This window comes from Plecotus auritus (genome assembly GCF_963455305.1).
Source record: "Plecotus auritus genome assembly, chromosome: 6".
NCBI lineage: Eukaryota > Metazoa > Chordata > Mammalia > Chiroptera > Vespertilionidae > Plecotus > Plecotus auritus.
The window spans coordinates 6,188,629-6,207,937 of NC_137773.1; the positions used below are offsets into that span (position 1 = coordinate 6,188,629).

General features: G+C 49.5%; 1 protein-coding gene across 1 annotated transcript; it reads right to left on the reverse strand.

Annotated features, from left to right (window-relative positions):
• Positions 1-9,158: 9,158 nt before the first annotated feature.
• Positions 9,159-13,402, reverse strand: SMIM23 (small integral membrane protein 23; the record flags this gene model as incomplete). Its single annotated transcript, XM_080673320.1, has 4 exons — positions 9,159-9,371; positions 9,614-9,678; positions 9,877-9,928; positions 13,313-13,402. The coding sequence occupies 4 exons, from the start codon at positions 13,400-13,402 to the stop codon at positions 9,159-9,161; spliced, it is 420 nt and encodes a 139-aa protein (XP_080529446.1).
• Between the last annotated feature and the right edge of the window lie 5,907 nt (positions 13,403-19,309).

Here is a 19,309-nt window from a genome sequence, read left to right on the forward strand (position 1 = left end):
TTAAAAACGTAGACGTTCTGACCTCACCTGGGGGGCAGGGATGTCTCATTGTGGTTCTTGGGTAGCTAGTTGTCCATTTGACTATGCCCTTTTGTGAAGAGCCTGTTCAAGATTTTGCCCATTTTTTTTTCTTTATTGATTTGTAGGAGTTCTCTTTATACTCGGTATACAGATTCTTTGTAAGAGACATATATTGAAAACATCTTACCCCATTCTGTTTACCCTTTTACTCTCCTAATGGTGTCTTTTGATAAAGCAATTCTTGATTTTAAACTAATCTAATTTGCTGATCTTTTCCTTTATGTTTAGTGTTCTTTGTGTTTTGTTTAAGAAGTCTTTGCCTGTCCGTGGCCATGCATGTGTACTCCTGTGTTTTATTCCAGAAGCTTTATTGTTGTACTTTACACATTTAGGCTGTGATTCCCCTGAAATAGAATTTTGAGTACGGTATCCGAGGTAAGAGTCAGCGTCCATATTTTCCATAAGGTTGGGCAGTTGATTTTGCACCATTTATGGACAAGACAGTTCTTTCCTCATCACACTGTTATGGTACCTTTATGGTACCTTTGCCGTAAATCAGGTGACTATATGCGTCTGGGTGGGTGGTGTGATCAAGTTTGTTATTCATGTCATTTATTTTTATTTATTTTTAAATATATTTTATTGATATTTGCAGAGAGGAAGGGAGAGGGATAGAGAGTTAGAAACATCTATCAGCTGACTCCTGCACACCCCCTACTGGGGATGTGCCTGCAACCAAGGTACATGCCCTTGACCAGAATCGAACCTGGGACCCTCCAGTCCACAGGCTGATGCTCTATCCACTGAGCCAAACCAGTTAGGGCTATTCATGTCATTTAAATCTTTGTATTTACTTACTAATTTTTGTATCTGTTGGTATTGTCGGTTAGAGACATTCCATGATGGTTATGGTATTGGTTATTTCTTTTTTCCAGTTCTTACAGTGTTCAAGACGTCCCATTAAGCTCATTTGAATTTAGGGTTGTTATACATTCCTGTTGAATTAACCTCTCTATAATTATGAAATGTTATTCTCTATGTTCAGTCTTCTGGTCTTAATGTCTGTTTGATCTGTGTCAGTAGGAGGCCTATACCTGCTTTTAAAGATAATCTGTTTCTTTTTTAGTGTTTTTATGGATATGGTTTCCCATCCCTTTTCTTTTAACCTTTCTAGGTTCTTTTATTTATGTCTCTTGTAAGCAACATGCATTTTTAAAAATCCAGATTAATCATCTGTTTTAATTGGAATATTTAGTCCACTTCCAGTTTTGGGCTGTTATGATATGAGTTGCAATGAATATTTCTATATAAGACTTTGTATGGGCATATGCTTTTGTCTTAAGTAAACATCTAGGAGTGAAATTGTTGGGTCATACAGCTGGTGTGTAATTTTATTGTTTTTAATTAATGTTATTGAAGTATAATATACATACAATAAAAATAGGTTGCAAGTGTAGTTTGGTGAATTTCAAGAAATGTGAGTGAGACAGTAGAATCCCTTTTGTGACAATAGTCAGTGTCCAGCCCAACCGCGCCAGGGGCCCCACCCGCATGAGGCCTCTCCCATGTCCCTCACAGCACCCGGCGGCCGGTTCTCATCTCATGCCCGTCTTACCCTGCTGTAAATTACCGGCGCTGAGACTCCTCCCAGCGCCCCGTTTCTCTGACTCCCCACCACCCTCGGAGCCCATGTGGGCAGTGACCGTGTTGGCTCCGATCTCCAAAATATTTCCACCGTCCGCAGCACGTGGCCGCAGCTCACCGCGCAGTCAGCAGGGCTGTGGAGTGAATGAACGCACGTGGGGGAGATACCTCTCTGCTGGGACTCGCGTGGACAGAATCGGTTGGGCGTCGAGGTGTAGCCTCGAGTCGGAGGCAGGCTGGGACGCGCAGCCCAGGGCCCGAGCCCAGCTGCGAGGAAACGCTCTGAACGGCAGATGCACGAGGTCCCGGTGGCCAGGGCGGGAGGAGAGAAGGAACGGCGGGTGACATTTACACAACGTAGAGCAGTTTACACAGCTCTCACGTGGGCATTACCTCACTTGATCCGGAAGGAGCCTGGGATGGGGTTTCAGCACGTGGCCCCCAACTCTGCCGGCCTGAGTGTGTCCTGGCCCCACTACTTCACTCTGTGACCCGGAATATTTATGCCCCCGCGTCCCAATTTCCTCGCGTGTGCAACGAAGATACTGACAGTACCCGACGCAGAGATCTGTTGTGATGGTTCAGTAAGGTAGGTGATGCCCGTAAAACACTTAGAATCGCGCCTGGAGCATAGTAAACACTAAATAAAAGTTGGTTGTTATTCCTTAATCCTCTCACTAGGCCCTGGAGACATGTAGACGTACCCCATTTTACGAGCTGCAGACGGGGGTTCAGGAGCATGGAGGGACCTGTCTGAGGTCACAGTGGAGACGTGGGGGTGGGGAGGCAGGGCGGGACTAGGCCTGTCCTTGTAGTTCCCCTGCACGCCATGCCCATGGACGTGCACTTTGCCTGGACTCCCAGGCGGGGGAAGTGAATTCTGCTGTAGCTGACCGTGCACCAGAGTGTTCAAAAAGATCACTTTTCTTCTCTGGATGAGCTAAGAGCCAAATGAGATGGGATAGCTTTGTGCCCGCCAGAGTAGGAGGGCATTCGAGAGGATTGCTATTATTATTATTATTATTATTATTATTATTATTATTATTAGAGGCCCCGTGCATGGATTTGTGCACATGCACCGGTCGGGTCCCTCAGCCTGGCCTGCACCCTCTCGCAATCCGAGACCCCTCGGGGGATGTTGGACTGCCAGTTTCAGCCCGATCCCCACAGGCCAGGCGGGGATCAGGCCGAAACCCGCAGTCCGACACCCCCGAGGGATGCAGTAGTGCGTGAAGTGGCAGACAGCCGGGGAGGAGCCCAGGGCTGGGTGCTGGGCCGCTCCCACTCGGTAGCACTGCCACAGAGGCGGAGAGGCTTATGCCGCCGCAGCTGCGCTTGCCAGCCGTGACCCTGGGGTCTGGCGCCCATCGGTCAGCTGAACAGCACTCCCGCTGTGGGAGCGCACTGACCACCAGGGGGCAGCTCCTGCGTTGAGCGTCTGCCCCCTGGTGGTCAGTGCGCGTCATAGCGACCGGTCGACTGGTCGTTTGGTCATTCGGTCACTTAGGCTTTTATATATATAGATTATTACTTTATGTTATTGTTGACAGTGTGACAGATGTCATGTCTCCCATTTCCTCCCTTTTTGCCCCCCCTCCACCCAACCCCCGCCCCACCCCAGGCCTTCCCCATGCTATTGTCTGTGTCCCTGAGTTATGCATGTATGTTCTTTGGTTAATTTCTTCCCATCCCATTTCCTCCTCTCCCCTGTGAGATCTGTCAGTCTGTTCCAGGCATTCACACCTCTAGACCTATTTTGTTCATCAGTTTATTTTGTTCTTTAGATTCCACATGTGAGTGAGATCGTATATTTGTCTTTCTCCCACTGGCTTATTTCGCTTAGCATAACAGTCTTCAGGTCCCTCCATACTGTCTCAAATGGTAAGAGATCCTTTTTTTTTTTTTACAGCTGCATAGTATTCCATAGTGTAAACATATCACAGCTTTTGAATCCACTTATCTACTGAAGTGCACCTGGGCTGTGTCCAGATCTTAGCTATTGTAAATAGTGCTACAATGAACATAGGGGTGCACACATTCTTTCTGATTGGTGTTTTGGGTCTCTTAGGATATATTCTCAGAGGTGGGATCGCTGGGTGAAATGGCGGTTCCATTTTTAATTTGTGGATTGTTACTATTGATATTTTAGCTAAGTACCTGTATTTCTAGCCCCTGTTTCACCATCAGTACTATCCCTCCTAATGTCCCAGCCGCCACTCGCAAGGGGGGTGCAGCCCCTACAACGGGGGAAGCCGAGCTCTAGGGGAAACGGAGGCTCTAGGGAAGACGTGATTTGGCCAAAGCACGCAGGTGACCCCGGTCCTTTCTGCCGAGGGCCCAGTCTCTCCGCCGAGAAGGCCGTGCAGTGTTTGCGTAAAGCTCTGGCCTCCTTGCTCCCTGCCCTCAGACAGGGACGTGTTCATCGCCTCCCGGGAATGGCGCCTGGGAAGGGGGTGGCTCCCCGGAGTGGCGGCTCCTGGGCTCCAGCCCTCACCCCCCTCGACTGTCCTCCTGACAGCCAGTCTGAACCAAATTGGATGTGGGGCATTTCATAATTTTTGTTGAACAAATTTGTGGATTAAGGGAACAAATTAAATCCATGTTTTTATTTGACATCATCAAAAATATGACATACAGACCGGCAATTGACCTTTCTGGAGCCCGAATCTCTGCTTCTCAAGGGTATTTTTAAAATATATTTTTATTGATTTCAGAGGAAGGGAGAGGGGGAGAGAGACAGAGACATCAATGATGAGAGAGAATCATTGATCAACTGCCTCCTACACGCCCCCCACTGGGGATCGAGCCCGCAACCGGGGCATGTGCCCTTGACTGGAATCAGTCCACAGGCTGATGCTCTATCCACTGAGCCAAACCGGCGAGGTCTCAAGGGTATTTTCAAAAAATCGGATTCACACAAAGGCCTGTGGGAAGCCTGCTCCCTCTTACCTAGGACCTGGGTTTAGGCTGGGCCTCAGCACCCATAACCAAGATGCGATTCTAGTGGGAAGGCCCCTCTCTGCACCCACCCACCCACCATTCATCCCTCTTCGGTTTCCCCCACGATTTCCCCTGGCCACAGCTTAGTTTAAGTGCCAGCATTTTCCTATAACTGAACTAACAGCTTTCCATATTAGTGCCAACTTAAGCACCCTATCACTTCTCTGAACTCTCAGGCCGGCCAGTAAATCCATAGCTCACTTGGCAATTCGTTAGGTGCCTTTGGCACTTCGCCCAATGGCTCGTAGAACAATGCAGACATTTCATTTCCCCGGCCTTGTGGCCTGGCTTCCCGGTAGAAAGACAAGCTCTATGTGGACAGGGAGCGCCTACTGCTCTCTCCATATCTACCTGACACGTAGCTGCATGCAATAAATATTTACTGTCTTACCAACTTAACTGGAATGTGATCATTTAACAATACAGCGGGAATTTCCTCAGAGGGAAGACGTTATCTTGGCTGGGCTTCGTGGAGGCGAGGCTGTAAAGCCCGCTGGCCGTTGATGCCAGGCAGCCTGGGTTTGCATCCTGGCTCTCCATCCTGGCTCTCCACTTATTGAGTACAGGAGCTTAACACCGATGCAAATCCCTTCAAGCCTCAGTGTCCCCCTCTGTAAACCGGAAACGACAATAGCACTTGACCAAGCCCTGGAAACAGGAACACAGGGAGCTTTCTTTAAATGATGGAGCTGTGTCCGTGGTCACACTTGGATGGGTTCTTCCCGATAACCCTTATATTCTAAGAAGTGCGCCTGGCTAATACACAGGCGGAATTCACTGAATCCAGTTTTTGCCTAGATTATCACATTCTCGTCTTTAGCACGTGGGCCATCTGAACCACTGGGCTCCCCCGTCCCCGCCGCATTCTGTAAGTTGAAGGAACAGACAGGAAGCGGAGCCCAAGCAATACAACAAAATAAAATGCGGAGTGCATCAGTGTTCACAAGAGAGGCCGGGGGAGCATCAGGAGGGCTGCCAAATAGATCTATTAATTAAAATGGAGAGAGGGGAGAAAACCACCAATTAAAGTTAATTAAAAGTTATTGTTTGCGATGCTGACCTCATGCTCCAGGTGCCTGAAACACTAGATGATGAGAAGGCGTGACATTTCTCCAGCTGGCCCCTCGCCCCTCGACAAGACCAGACCCGTCTCCTCCCTCTGACCCTCCTGGGTTACTTGGGGCAGGACCTGATCATGGCTCAGATTCCTCTCCTCTGAAAGGAGGGCAAGTCCAGAGGCCTGGGGAGCAGCTCTGGGGACCCTTCTCTGCAGCCCCACCCATCAGCACCCGCTCACTGCACTGTCAGATGGCGCCCTGATGCTCCCGCTCTGCCCTGCCCCGAGCCTCCACGTGCCCCGAAGGCAGCAGCGGCTGGGCACGTGGTTGCCTCGGATCTCTCTTACGCGTGTCCTTCTCCGAAATGGCCTTGTCTTGACTTTTCCACTTGTTTTTTGTTTCCCCAAAAAGCCTGTAAAACTTCTTTTTTTTAAAAAAAAATATATATTTTATTGATTTTTTACAGAGAGGAAGGGAGAGAGATAGTTAGAAACATCGGATGAGAGAGAAACATTGATCAGCTGCCTCCTGCACACCCCTTACTGGGGATGTGCCCGCAGCCAAGGTACATGTCCTTGACTGGAATGGAACCTGGGACCCTTCAGTCCGCAGGCCGACGCTCTATCCACTGAGCCAAACCGGTTAGGGCATGTAAAACTTCTTGTTCACCAGTAGCTGCACATGCGTGGCCCCATCAGTATCTCTCTCTTTTTTTTTACTTTAAATGTTTAAATCTTTATTGTTGAAAGTATTACATATGTTCCCTTTCTTTCCCCATTGACCCCTTCTAGCCCGCCCCGGCGCCCTGCCCCAGGCCTTCACCATCCTACTGCCTGTCATGGGCGATGCATATAAGCATACGAGTTTTTTGGTTGGTCACTTCCCACCCATCCACCCTCTCCCGCCTCCCCTTTGAGGTTCTGCAGTCTGTTCTATGCAACTGTGTCTCTGGATCTATTTTTTTCTATCAGTTTTTTTTGTTCATTAGATTCCACATAGGAGTGAGATCCTGTGATACTTGTCTTTCTCTGATGGGCTTATTTCACTTAGCATAATACTCTCCAGGTCCCTCCATGCTGTCTCAAAGGGTAAGAGATCCTTCTTTTTATTGCTGAATGTACCACAGCTTTTTTATCAACTCATCTACTGCCCATCAGTATCTCTTGCTGGACAGGAGGGAGCCAGAGGTGGCTTCTCGAGGAGAAGTCGTTCCTCTCTAGAAAGAAATCCACTCTGGAGCCAGTTCCAGCATATCATAATTGCAAGATTTTCATCCAAAGGTTGATGGAACTTGGGGACTCAACAAGGGCTGAGTCACATATGTTGTCACCTGCGGGAATGGCTAAAGGCATTTCCCCAAACCTGAAAGGGATGCATTAAATTGATTGTTTGCTGCCAGACAGCTCAGGGCATCTCAATCTACATGTTATTGCCTCCTACTATCCAAACACCTGAACAGCCGAAGGCTATTCCCCAATCTGACAATGGACTCTGTAGAGGAAACCCTACCCTTTGAAGTGTATACCTCCACCTTGCCTTAGGACAATTTGTGTTAATAAAAAGCAAGGGGTCCTGAGACAAGGAGAACTTAGTTTCTTTAGCCAGGCTCCTCTGACCCCCAATGCATTTCAAAATGATCTTTCATCTCTGGACTCTTATTTAACCTATGCACGGCTCTTCTCCGGATTCCAGAACCCTTCTAGGTGCCGGATCAAGACCCACCAGCGTTAAATGTCGCCCAATGTCCGGCATTAATTTTGCTAACATCACTCAAGCGACAACAGGCTTCACAGTTATGAAAGGTAGTCCTACTCCTCTTACATGTGGCGTTGTGTCTTTCACACCCAGCCACTGACGGCAGAGAGTGAAAACGCCTGCTGGGCTGACTGCTCCCCTGTGGGGCCTCCAGTGGGCCAGCAATTGTGTTCAGCCTTTGAATGTGTATCTCTCACAATTGTGCATCCTGGGAGCAGGAGGAGATGGGCAGACACACAAAGGGGAGCAGAGGCCAGGCAGCGGTCCAGTCCAGGAGAAGGCGGGACGCCGAGGGCAGCTCCCGGATTTGTGCCGCGAGGGCACCTGGAGCACCTCGTGGGTGCCTGGGACTCCCCCGTTCCCGCCTCCACCATCCCAGGCCATGGGACGCTCTGATTTCCATGAGATTCTGGCTCCTTTGTTAGGCCACAATGAACCCTCATGGCCTGAGCCACCTGGAGTGGCTGGCTGTGCCTATGGGCTCACAGAGCAATGAAACAAGAGTAACTAAAGCGTCTGGGGTCGGGGCCCACACCAGCATGTTCTGTCCCTATGTGGGGGCACGGGGTGGTGTCCGACAGCTCTCAGGACATTTACTCCTGGGTTCAAGGCTCTGCTTGTATCCACTGGAGTCGTTCCATTCCTTAAGGATCCAGGCTTTAGTTTCTTTTTTTAATGTAGCCCCTAGTTTATTTGTTATTTTTTAAAAAAAATCTTTATTGTTGAAGGTATTATATATGTCCCCTTTTTTCTCCCATTGACCCTGTATAGCCCAACCCCCATCCCAGGCCTCCACCACCCTATTGTCTGTGTCCATGGGTTATGCATATTTGCCTGCAAGTTCTTTGGTTGATCTCTTACCCCCCACCCCTCACCCCCTACTCCTGCCTTCCATCTGAGATTTGACAGTTGTGGCCCCTAGTTTTTATATACATTTTATAAAAATATCTATATACCCTGGTTGGGGTGGCTCAGTTGGTTGGGCGTTGTCCCTTGCACTGAAAGGTTGCTGGTTCAATTCCTGATCAGGGCACATGCCCAGGTTGTGGGCTAGATCCCCAGCAGGGGGCATGCAGGGGGCAGCCGATCCATGTTTCACTCTCACATCTATGTTTCCTTCCCTCTCTCTCCCTTGCTCTTCCTCTCTCTAATTAGTTGAAAAACCATTTAAAAAAATCTATAGCTGTATTTTATATGTAATATAAAATCTAAATATAATATAAACACATGTATACTACAGGGTACCTACTCTGTGCCAGACACGCTCCGTCTATACATGTTTGATCCCCGCTGTTAACCCTGTGAGGCCGTTTGTTTCCCTGATTCTCACTAATGAGGCAATTTGTCTTGAGGTGTTAAGGAATTTGGCACAAAGTCTCAGGTAAGTGGGAGAGAAGGCTCCTGGCCCGGGGCTGGCTCTGAAGCCCGTGTTGATCCCGCAGGGCCAGAGTCCTGTACGAGGGAGGACAACTCAGCAGAGCCCCGGGTCCTCCTGGTGGTGTTAGCGGTCAGGAAGCAGCAGCACCAACAGCATTCTTAGAGTCCCAACTATTCTATTTTTTTTTTTTTTTTTGCCTGCCTTGAACTTCAGGGATCACAGCTTAGCCTTACTTAGGGGAGCCCCTGGCAAGCCTTTCCCCTGTCTCCTTGGCCTCCTGCCCGGGTCCCAGCCCTGGCCCCTCACACACGGTTTCTAAAGGAGGAGCAGGATTCCTCGGGGCGCCCCTCGCCCAGAAGGACATCGAGCCACTCTTCCAGGTCCCGCACCAGCTGCTCCAGCTCTCGCACCTCCTTCTCGAGCTTTTCTAAGAAAACTTGCAAGTTCTCCTTCAACCAAGTCCTGACGACCTTTAACGGCTCTTTTGAGGGATCCTTGGTCTGGTATTCAAATCCCTGAAAGGCAGACACCAAAGTTACAGCTGGAGCTTTTTCACGTAGACTCCTTTGCCCCTGGTTTCAGAAAGTCCCCTGAGCCTTTGCAGGTGCTACTCCTTCTGCTTGGAATACCCTTCCCCATTGTCTCCAGCTCCTACTTAGCCTTCAAGACCCAGCTCGCTAATGATACCTCCAGGAAGCCTTCCCAGATTTCCTCAGCCAAGCTTGTCCTCCCTTCAGGACCTTCCTGAATATGTTACCTGGGAAGCCACAGGATTCTGGTAGTTACATTCTCTGATCCTTTCTGACATCTCCCAACTTCTTCCTGAAATGGGCACAGACACACCTCTTCACAAGGGCAAACGAATGGCAGCTGACATAAAGGTGGTTGGTCACCGCAGTGCGATGAAGGGCGGTGGGAGAAGGCAAGCGCCGAGACCACCTTGGCATGCAACCATCTCCAGAACACCCCTCACGACTCTGTGGCCTCGGCTTCTCCTTTCTCAGATTCCGGAAAGCTCACCTGATATCCCCGTGCTCACGTACAGCACCAAGACCAGCAGCGCCAACAGCGTCTGCGGGCAAGAGGAGGAGGGGGCAGGTAAATTGCTGGGGGGCAGATGGGCGTCTGCTTCTCTCGGGGAACTGGGCATGGGGCAGCGATAAGATCGTCTTTTTTTTTTTATAAATATATTTTATTGATTTTTACAGAGTGGAAGGGAGAGGGATAGAGAGTTAGAAACATCGATGAGAGAGAAACATCGATCAGCTGCCTCCTGCACACCCCCTACTGGGGATGTGCCCACAACCAAGGTACATGCCCTTGACCGGAATTGAACCTGGGACCCTTGAGTCCGCAGGCCGACGCTCTATCCACTGAGCCAAACTGGTTAGGGCAAGATCGTCTTTAGAGCTTAACGTTTCCCTAGTTACCTAAGTCACATGCTCACTGCAGAACCCCAAAACTCTGCAGAAACAGGTAGCGTGGCAACTAACCGACACTTCACGGCTGTTTTCCCCCTTTTCTCGCTGCTGAGAATGAAGGCCCGCTGCTGTTCTCATTCCTTGCCTCACTTTCACATCTTTTGTTTGAAAGGATCTTTAAGCCAAACCCACTTTAACATGGTATAGTTTACATGCAATAAAATGCATGCATTTTAATATATATATTTATCGATTTCAGAGAGGAAGGGAGAGGGAGAGAGAGATAGAAACATCAATGATGAGAGAATCATGGATGGGCTGCCTTCTTCATGCCCCACACTGGGGTTCAAGCCTGCAACCTGGGATGTGCCCTCACCAGAAACTTAACCGTGGCCTTCAGTTCATGAGCCGATGCCCAACCACTGAGCCACACTGGCCGGGCTAAACTGCACACCTTTTAAACGTACAGTTTCATGAGTTTTGACAAACGCCTATACTTGTGGACTCCCACCCCAATCAAGATGAAGAGCATTTCCATCGTTCTAGAACATTCCTTTATGCCTTTGTGCAGTCAGCTCCCTCCTTCCCCCTGGCACAGGGGGTTCAGACACACCTGCTTTCACCGTCAGCGAGACAGTGACGGTGTCAGGGGCAAGCAGACGTGGACGGGGATCGAGGCGGACAGTGTGAACTGATATCGAATCTTCCTCAAACTCACCAGATGTGGACGGAGCCAGATTGGATCTGACTTGAAACCGTGTATTTCTTACGTACTCGCGTTCGTGAGGCGAGACTTAGCCCCGCTACCACAACAAAGAGGACAAAAGATTGGCCCAAGTTGCCTCTCCCCCGGGTAGTGTTCTTTGTATAGACCAGCAGCGATATTCTCGTTATTAACTTCAAAACGAAAAGTAAATCACAGCGGGCCGAGCCTCACAGCCCCGTTGATGAGTGACATGAGCCAGACACAAAGGTGCGCACTGTTTCATCCCCGTGAAATCCTCACATACGCACAGCTCATGGCGATCAAAGAAGTCAGAATCCTGGCTGTGGCCCTAACCGGTTTGGCTCAGTGGATGGAGCGTCGGCCTGTGGACTGAAAGGTCTCAGGTTCGATTCCGGTCAAGGGCATGTACCTGGGTTGCGGGCACATCCCCAGCGGGAGGTGTGCAGGAGGCAGCTGATCGATGTCTCTCTCTCATTGATGTTTCTAACTCTCTGTCCCTCTCCCTTCCTCTCTGTAAAAAATCAATAAAATATATATTAAAAAAAAAAAAAAAGAATCCTGGCTGTGGTGGGGTGCTGGCTGCGTGGGGGACCTACGGAGCCAGCCGGGAACCAGAATGTTCTGTGGCTTGATCTGGGGGGTGGCTGCCCGCGTGGGTCCACCCAGTGTGTGAGTCATTGCTCTGTATACGTAAGGCTGGGTGCTTTTTCGCTTCCCCACAGTTTCCCCTGGGAATCTTTTAATGGGAAACCCGTAGAACCGCCCCCTTCTTGAAACTGTCCGGCGAGCGGTCTGAAGGCTCTTCCATTTCTTCAACCTCGGACCTTACAGGTTGACTGTTTCCCACCCGCATGCTCGCTGCTCGGTTTCTATTTTATGTCCCGTGGAAGCAAAGGTGGGGAGGTGAGGAGGGCCGGGACTAGGAGTACATTTTAGTCTTTCTCTTTGTGACGTCCTGGGCCTGAGCCAACTCGTTTCTTCTCGCCGAGCCTCAGTTTCTTCATCTGCAGAATGGGTTTGAAATGTGCCTCTTTCAAAAAGGAGGGGTGGGACTCTGATTTGGGAAATGCCATGGTCAACAAAAGTGAGTGAGTCGCCTCGCTGCGGGCCTTCTCAGAGCCTCCGTTACGTGAATGAGCAGTGTACACCCCCAACCACAGGATCTTCTAAGGATTCTCCGACAAGGAGCATTCCTAGGCTTTGGTATCTGTGGGACGCTTCTTAGGAAGAGCTGCAGGATGAGGGGCCCCTCAAATCCCGTCTTGCCGCGAGGCCCAGCATCCAGGAGGCACCGGCGCGCGTATATTCAGTATATTTTGAAGACATGTATAGATCGGTCGTCCATCGCACTGTTTCAAACCTTTCAACGGTTTCTTCCTAATCTCAGAATAAAATCTCCCATGGTGTGGGAGGCCCAGCTGCCCTCCCCAGCCTCCTTCCCAGTCCTCCTCATCTCTCCACCTGGGAGGCGCTGGAGTGCAGTGTTACCCTTGCTAAGGGTTCTGGAGTCACATAGACTTGGCTTCACACCCCAGCCTATCCTGGCTGTATGGCCTTTTTGTCTTTCTGAGCCTCAGTTTACCCATCTGTGAGTGAGATCCACAACAGCTACCTCTCAGGAAGGTTGTAAAATGTCACGAAAGAGAGAGGAGATGGAAGCACCAGGCTGCGGACAGTGAGAGCTTCCATTTTTGACAAAAATCCCAGGTGAGGTTTGAATTTCAGTCCTAAGAACTAGTGCTCTAAGAGCTCTCCAATTCAGGTGTATTATCCTATTTATTTCAGTTTGTTCGTTCATTCATTCATTCATTCATCCATTCATCACCAAACACCATTCTAGGCACTAGGGATATAGCAGGACACTAAACAAAACCCCCTTGCCCTAGACAGTTTGGCTCAGTGGATAGAGTGCTGGCCCATGGACCGAAGGGTCTCGGGTTCAATTCTGGTCAAGGGCACGTACCTTAGTTGGAGGCAACCGATTGATGTGTCTCTCTCACATCGATGTTTCTCTCTCTCTCTCTCTGTCTCTCCTCCTCCCTTCCACTCTCTCTACAAATCAATTTTAAACTGAAATTTTAAACTGAAAAAATATCCTCGGGTGAGGATTAACACCAGCAGCAACAACAAAAACCTCAGCCCTCCGAGAGCATACCCTCTGCTGGCAGCGCTGGGATTAGGTAAGCGCGTCGGTAACGCTTCGGGAAGGAGCGTCTGAGCCCCCGTGCTGTGTGCCACCAGCTCAGGGCCTGACAGTGTGTCTGAGCCCAGCCGGGAGGAGAGCGGGGTGGACCTGGCCTGGCCTCACCTGCTTCTTGTCCTCACAGCGACTGCCCCTTCTGCGTTCAAGCAGCTCGGCTGCCACTCGCCCCCTGCTCTCCTCCTGTTGGATCACCATGGCCTCCGGTCAGGCTGCCTGGGTGGAGCAAGGTCCCCGCACCTGACAGCAGATGGCCACCCCGCAGTGTCCTCTGCTCACCAGGCATCCCTCAAGCAATGAGGTGTGATGTCACAGAAGGTGGGGACAGCGAGGCCCCACCCTTGTCACCATCCTGATTTTTAGCCCCGTCCCTCACTTTTTCTTCATAGAAATGTAAAATAACAAAAAACAAAGAAAACAAAACACCAGGAAGAAATACATCAGAAGGTTATATTTCAGGGTGATGATTTTTCTGATCTTTTCCCTCTCTACTGGCACGTTTTTAATAAAACAGGAGTTTTTAAATACAAAACAATAAAAAGCTTTTTTAAACTGAAATTTTCATGGATATAATTTGAGATTCATGTCAGCAGTAAGGAAACATATAGGAGACCTTGTGTGCCCTTCACTCACTTCCCTCCGAGGGGTAGCCTCGCCGCATGCAGGATCACAACCGGGACGTTGCCGTCGACACAACCTGTGCACCTGGCTCAGATCTGTTGTACTTGTCCTCATCCGTGTGTGTACATTTAGTTCCAAATAATTTTGTCACGTGGGTAGGTCTGTGGATCCACCACTACAGTCAAGATCCAGAATTCCAAAACCAGAGAGTCCCTGTGCTGCCTTTGATAACCTGCCCCCTCCCTCCCCGACGGTGCCCAACTCCTGGCAACCACTGATCTGTTCTCCATTTCTAAAATTTCATCTTTTCAAAAATGTCGTATCAATGGAATCAAACAGTACGTGACCTCTGGAGATCGGCTTTTTTGTGTTAATTCCCTGGCGATCCAGCCAGACGGCTGCCGTGGCCGCGCAGTACTCCATGGCATGCGTGTACCGCAGTTTGTTGAACTACTCACTCTCCGATGGACGTCTGGCTGCTTCTAGTTTGGGGCTCTTATGGGTAAAGCTGATAGGGACATACTTGTACAGGATTCGGTGTGAACGGAAGCTTCCATTTGTCTGGAATGCCGAAGAGGGCGATTGCTGGGTTGTATGGTGACAGCCTGGGAGTTTGGTAAGAAAATGTCCATTTCCCAGAATGGCTCTACCGTTTCACATTTCCACCAACGGCACATGCGTGATTTGGTTTCTTCTCATCCCCAACGGCACTTGGTGTTTTCATTTTAGACGCTTTGATAGGCGAATAGTGACATCTCGTTGTGGTTTTAATTTGCATTTCCCGGAGAGCTGGGGTGGTGGACATCTTTTCGTGTGCTTAGTCACCATCTGCAGCCCCTCCTCTGTGCTGAGTCTGTTTATGTCTCCTGCCCATATTCTAACTGGATTCGTTTTTATGGCAGAGTTTTGTGAGTCCTTTATATATCCTTTTGGGGATATAGGCTTTATAAATACTTTCTTTCTGCTGGTAGCTTGTCTCTTCCTCCGCTTCATGTGGACTTTTGCAAAGAAAAATTTTCATTTTGAGGAGGTCCAATTTATCAATTTTTTCTTTTATGCGTTTTGTGTGTGTGTGTGTGTGTGTGTGTGTGTGTGTGTGAGAAGTCTAAGAACTTTGTGCCTAGCCCTAGAAACAGAAGATTTTCCTCCTATCTTAAAAAAGATAGTTTTTTGCTTTACAGTCCAGCCCATGATCTATTAGGAGGTAATTCTTGTAGAAGGTGTGAGGTTCGGGTTAAAGGTCTTTTTTTTTTTTTTTTTGCCGGTAGATGTCTGGTCACTCCAGCACCATTTGTCGAAAACGCTGTCCTTCCTCTTTTGAATTGCTTTTGCCCCTTGGTCAAACGGAGCATATTTGTGTGGGTTTATTGAATGGGTACTCGACTCTGCTCTTTGATCTGTGTATTGATCCCTGCACCAATAATAACACATGATCTTGATATTGAGTACATCCATTTCTCCCGCTTTGTTCTTTTTTGCCAAGATCGTTTCAGAACTTCTCGGGCCCATTCCTTTCCCTATTCCTTCCCAAACTTCAGACTAAGGGGCCTGTGTCTCCAGGAAACCTTGTCGCGTGGGATTTCGATCGGAGTTGCATTAAACCCACAGATCACTTTGGGGAAACTTGCCCTCTGTATCATGTCTGTCTTCCACTCTGTGGACACACTGTGCCTCTGCAATGGTGTAGTTCCTCTTCGTGTTGTTGTTTTTTTTAATCAGCATGTTGTCATTTTCAGCAATACAGGTCCTACATGTTTTGTTAAGTGTATAATGGAAATTGGATTGCCTTTGGACTTCCCTCCTAGTTTAACAGTCCCCGTCGAACAAATAATTTTCATGGGTTAAGAAATCAATACTTTCTATGAGTTACACATCACGGTCTCTGATTATTTTTATTTATTGAGCATCTACTAGGCCAGGCACCTCCCTAGTGTATGTATCACACCTTCTCCAGGCCATGATTCTGTAGGCAGGTGGGAACCGAATTGGTTTTACTATCCGTTGTATCTCTGATGCCCATGGGGCAGCTTTGTCACATACGAGGTGTGTTCAGTAAAAATATTTGTTGAGTGGATGGATGATAAGCAACTGCAAACGGTGGTTCCTCTTTTGTATTCAGTCCTCGGCTCAGTGACTGTGTGTCGAAGGAGTCAAGCAGGCGTGTGATTTTAATGTCGCCAGGGAAGAAGCGGAGGCCCGGGCAGGCGAAAGAAGGCTGTTACCATGGTCATGCACTGAGCCAGACCCCACGCTGAATGCTCTCCACGCATCATCTCATTTAGCCCTTAGAACTGGCCTTCAAGGTCAGTGCTCTCCGTCTCTCTCTGGACGTTATCCTCTTTATTCAGGGTCAGACACCCTCCCGGGGATCCGAGTACAGGTTCATTGAGCTCCAAAGTCTTTGAGCTTACCCCAGAGTATGTATAGCCATTTCAGCCAAAAGCAAAGGAAGTTGCCATTCCTGGTATCTTTTGTGGCTTTATCCTGGGTAAGTAGATGTGAGAGTCCCATTAAGCTTTTTGAAATATCAAAAGTAGCTATATCCCCTCCTCCCTCTACAACTTTATGACTCCCACAGTTTGGCACCCAGGGACTTCATACAACCTCCATTTCTTCTCTTCCCCCCTTCCCCTCCATATCCTTAATATTATCATCATCGCCAGCCTATATTTCAAGAAATGACTGAGTACCCAGCACGATGTGAAGTGCTTTAGATATATTGGCTCATCGTATTATTACAGTTCTAGGTGGTAAATAATATTATGACCCCATTTTTGCAGATGAAGAGACAGAAGCTCATTCACAGTGGTTAAGTCACTTCTCCAAAGCCACGCAGCTGGTGAGAGGCAGGGCTGAGATCTGAACTCTGCGGGTCTGATCCCAGCACCCAGGCTCTTGTTTGCCATGAGATATTCGCCCTTTCCATGGAAAAGTCAAGGCTAGAAAAAGAAAGGGACCAGCCCTGACTCAGTGGATGAGCGTCGTCCCAATCACTAAGAGGTCGCTGGTTGGATTCCTGGTCAGGGCACATGCCTGGGTTGTGGGCTTGATCCCCAGTAGGGTGCATGCCGGAGGCAGCTAGTTGATGTCTCTTTCTCATCAGTTGTTTCTCTCTCTCTCTCTCATCAATAAAAACACATTTAAGGAAAGGAAGGAAGAAAGAAAGGAAGGAAGGAAGGAAGGAAGGAAGGAAGGAAGGAAGGAAGGAAGGAAGGAAGGAGAAAGAAAGAAAAGAAAGAAAGAAAGAAAGAAAGAAAGAAAGAAAGAAAGAAAGAAAGAAAGAAAGAAAGAACTGGACCAGCCCAGTCAGTTGGAGAAAAAGGACCAGAGCTCATCTCTTGCTTCCACCTGGGGGCTCTTCAGACGGCCACCTGCCTCATCCCCATGGTCTTGCCTGTGCTACTGGCCTCTCGGGCTTTCCATGGCAAAACGTCTCACATGCCAGCTGTAGATAGATACTCAAGGACTGCCCATTAAACTAAGTATGGGCATCAAAAGTGATGAATTGCGGTCACCGACACAGAAGATGACCTGAAACATTTTCGGGGAAACCCAGTGGGTTCTTCCAGGAAACTGCTCTGCAGAGTGGTGATGAGTGGCGATGAGTCGGGGAGTTTCTGCGATTGAGCTCTGAGGGCCGTTTTCTGGGAATTCAGTCTCAGGACAGGGAAGGGAGGGAGCAGAGGGAGGGGCGTCCCTGCCTGGCCCTCACAATGCGTACCCAGAAGCCGGGGTGGGCAGTGGGAGCGGGGAGGGTCTGCAAAGGGCTGGTTGCCGTTCCCCCCCCGCCACCCAAACTTCCCATCAGTGCCCTACCTTTAGTCTGATGGAAGAAAGACTTGTATTTGTAATAAGGATTGCAAACCCAAATACATAGTGGTACTGAACAATGAATAAAATGAGAGGAGTTGGCTGGGCGTACAAGAAAAAGGCCTGGAGGGGACTAAGGCAGATTATACCACGTAGTCCACAGGGCAGCCAACTGTCGCCATGAAACCGTGGGGTCCAGTGTGGTGAAATCTTCTGACTTTTTAAAAGAAAAGCTAGGAATGCAGCCTTTTATGTGCACTCTCCTGACCTTTAAATGTTGGCAACAAATTCAAGTTTAGAAAAAAACGCACCATGTGGGCAAAACGCAGGCCATTGGTCTGTGAACTCTGGTTTTTGTGTGCGTGTATTGGGTCCCACTATGGCGTGTTCCTAATCTTCGTAGCAGTTCCGCCACGTGGGGTTTCTTACTCACGATGGCAAGCCACAGAAGCGCCCTGGCTAACTGAAGCCAGAAGAGGCACGCTGTGGAGGGATGTCCCGAGGGAGCGCCTGGAAGTGGCCGAGAGGCTGAAGATCCCGGGAGGGAAGTAGCCGCGGAGCCTGCACATCAGGGTGCCTCGCAGGAATGGTCTGAGCCCAGGACTGTGAGCTCTGGGTGGCTGGACTCCGGTGCCACGAAGGAATTCTAAATTCTCTCGGTGTCTGCCTCTGTGACCTAGAGCTTCTGTAACAGATCGTCACTGGGTGGCTTAAAACAACAGAAATGAACGTTCTCACCGAAAGTTCTGGAGGCCAGAGTCCAAAGTCAGTGTCGCTGGGCCAAAATCAGGCACCTGTCTGGCTGCGCTCCCTCCGGAGGCTGGAGGGAGGCCCATTCCTTGCCTGTCCCAGCACTCCTTGGCTTGGGGCCGCATCACGCCAGTCGCTGCCTCCGCCGTCACATTGCCTTCTCTCTGTGTGCATGAAATCTCCCTCTTAATAAAGATGCATCGGGGTCCCCCCAGATAATCTAGGATGATATCCTCACCTCAGAATCCAAAATCTGATGACATCTGCAAAGTCCTTCTTATTTTGCACAATAAAGAAGCATTCCCAGGCTCCAGGGATTAGGCCGTGAGTATCTTTGGGGGACTCCCCCAGCCTACCACAGCATCTTTGGGACAATCCCTGGAGATTCAAAGCTCTGGGCAGGAGCACCTGCGAGGCTGGGCTTTGTCACAGGCCTGCCCCTGGCCGCCAGGAGGTGCAGTGCCACCCCCGCCCCTCCCCCCTCCCCTCCATAATGAGTGATTCCTTCCAGGGAAAGAGGGATTTGATTTGCGGATCACACCACTGCTTGCTGCCCCCCGAGATGGAGACCCAGCTCAGATGGCCTGGGGCATGTCTGAGCTCTCAGCACCATGAGGACAGGGACGGCTGCCCCGTGGTCCTCTGTGGCACTCCCACCGCTCAGTACAGTGTCTGGCACTTGGCAAGGGCTCAGTATTTGTTAGCAGCTTGCCGCCTCCAAGCCGGCGTTCTCTCCTGCTCCTGAGGCTGCAGCAAACGGTCCCCGGGATGCCAGGCGAGTTAGGGGGCAAATGTAGACATTCACACACAGCCTTGGCATATGCCTGCCACTGGGGGCGAGGGCCACACCAAAAATACCCTCCTCCGTGCCCCACCAACCAGAGGGCTAGGAGAACTGTGAACGGTGGACCAAGAAGGAAAAAA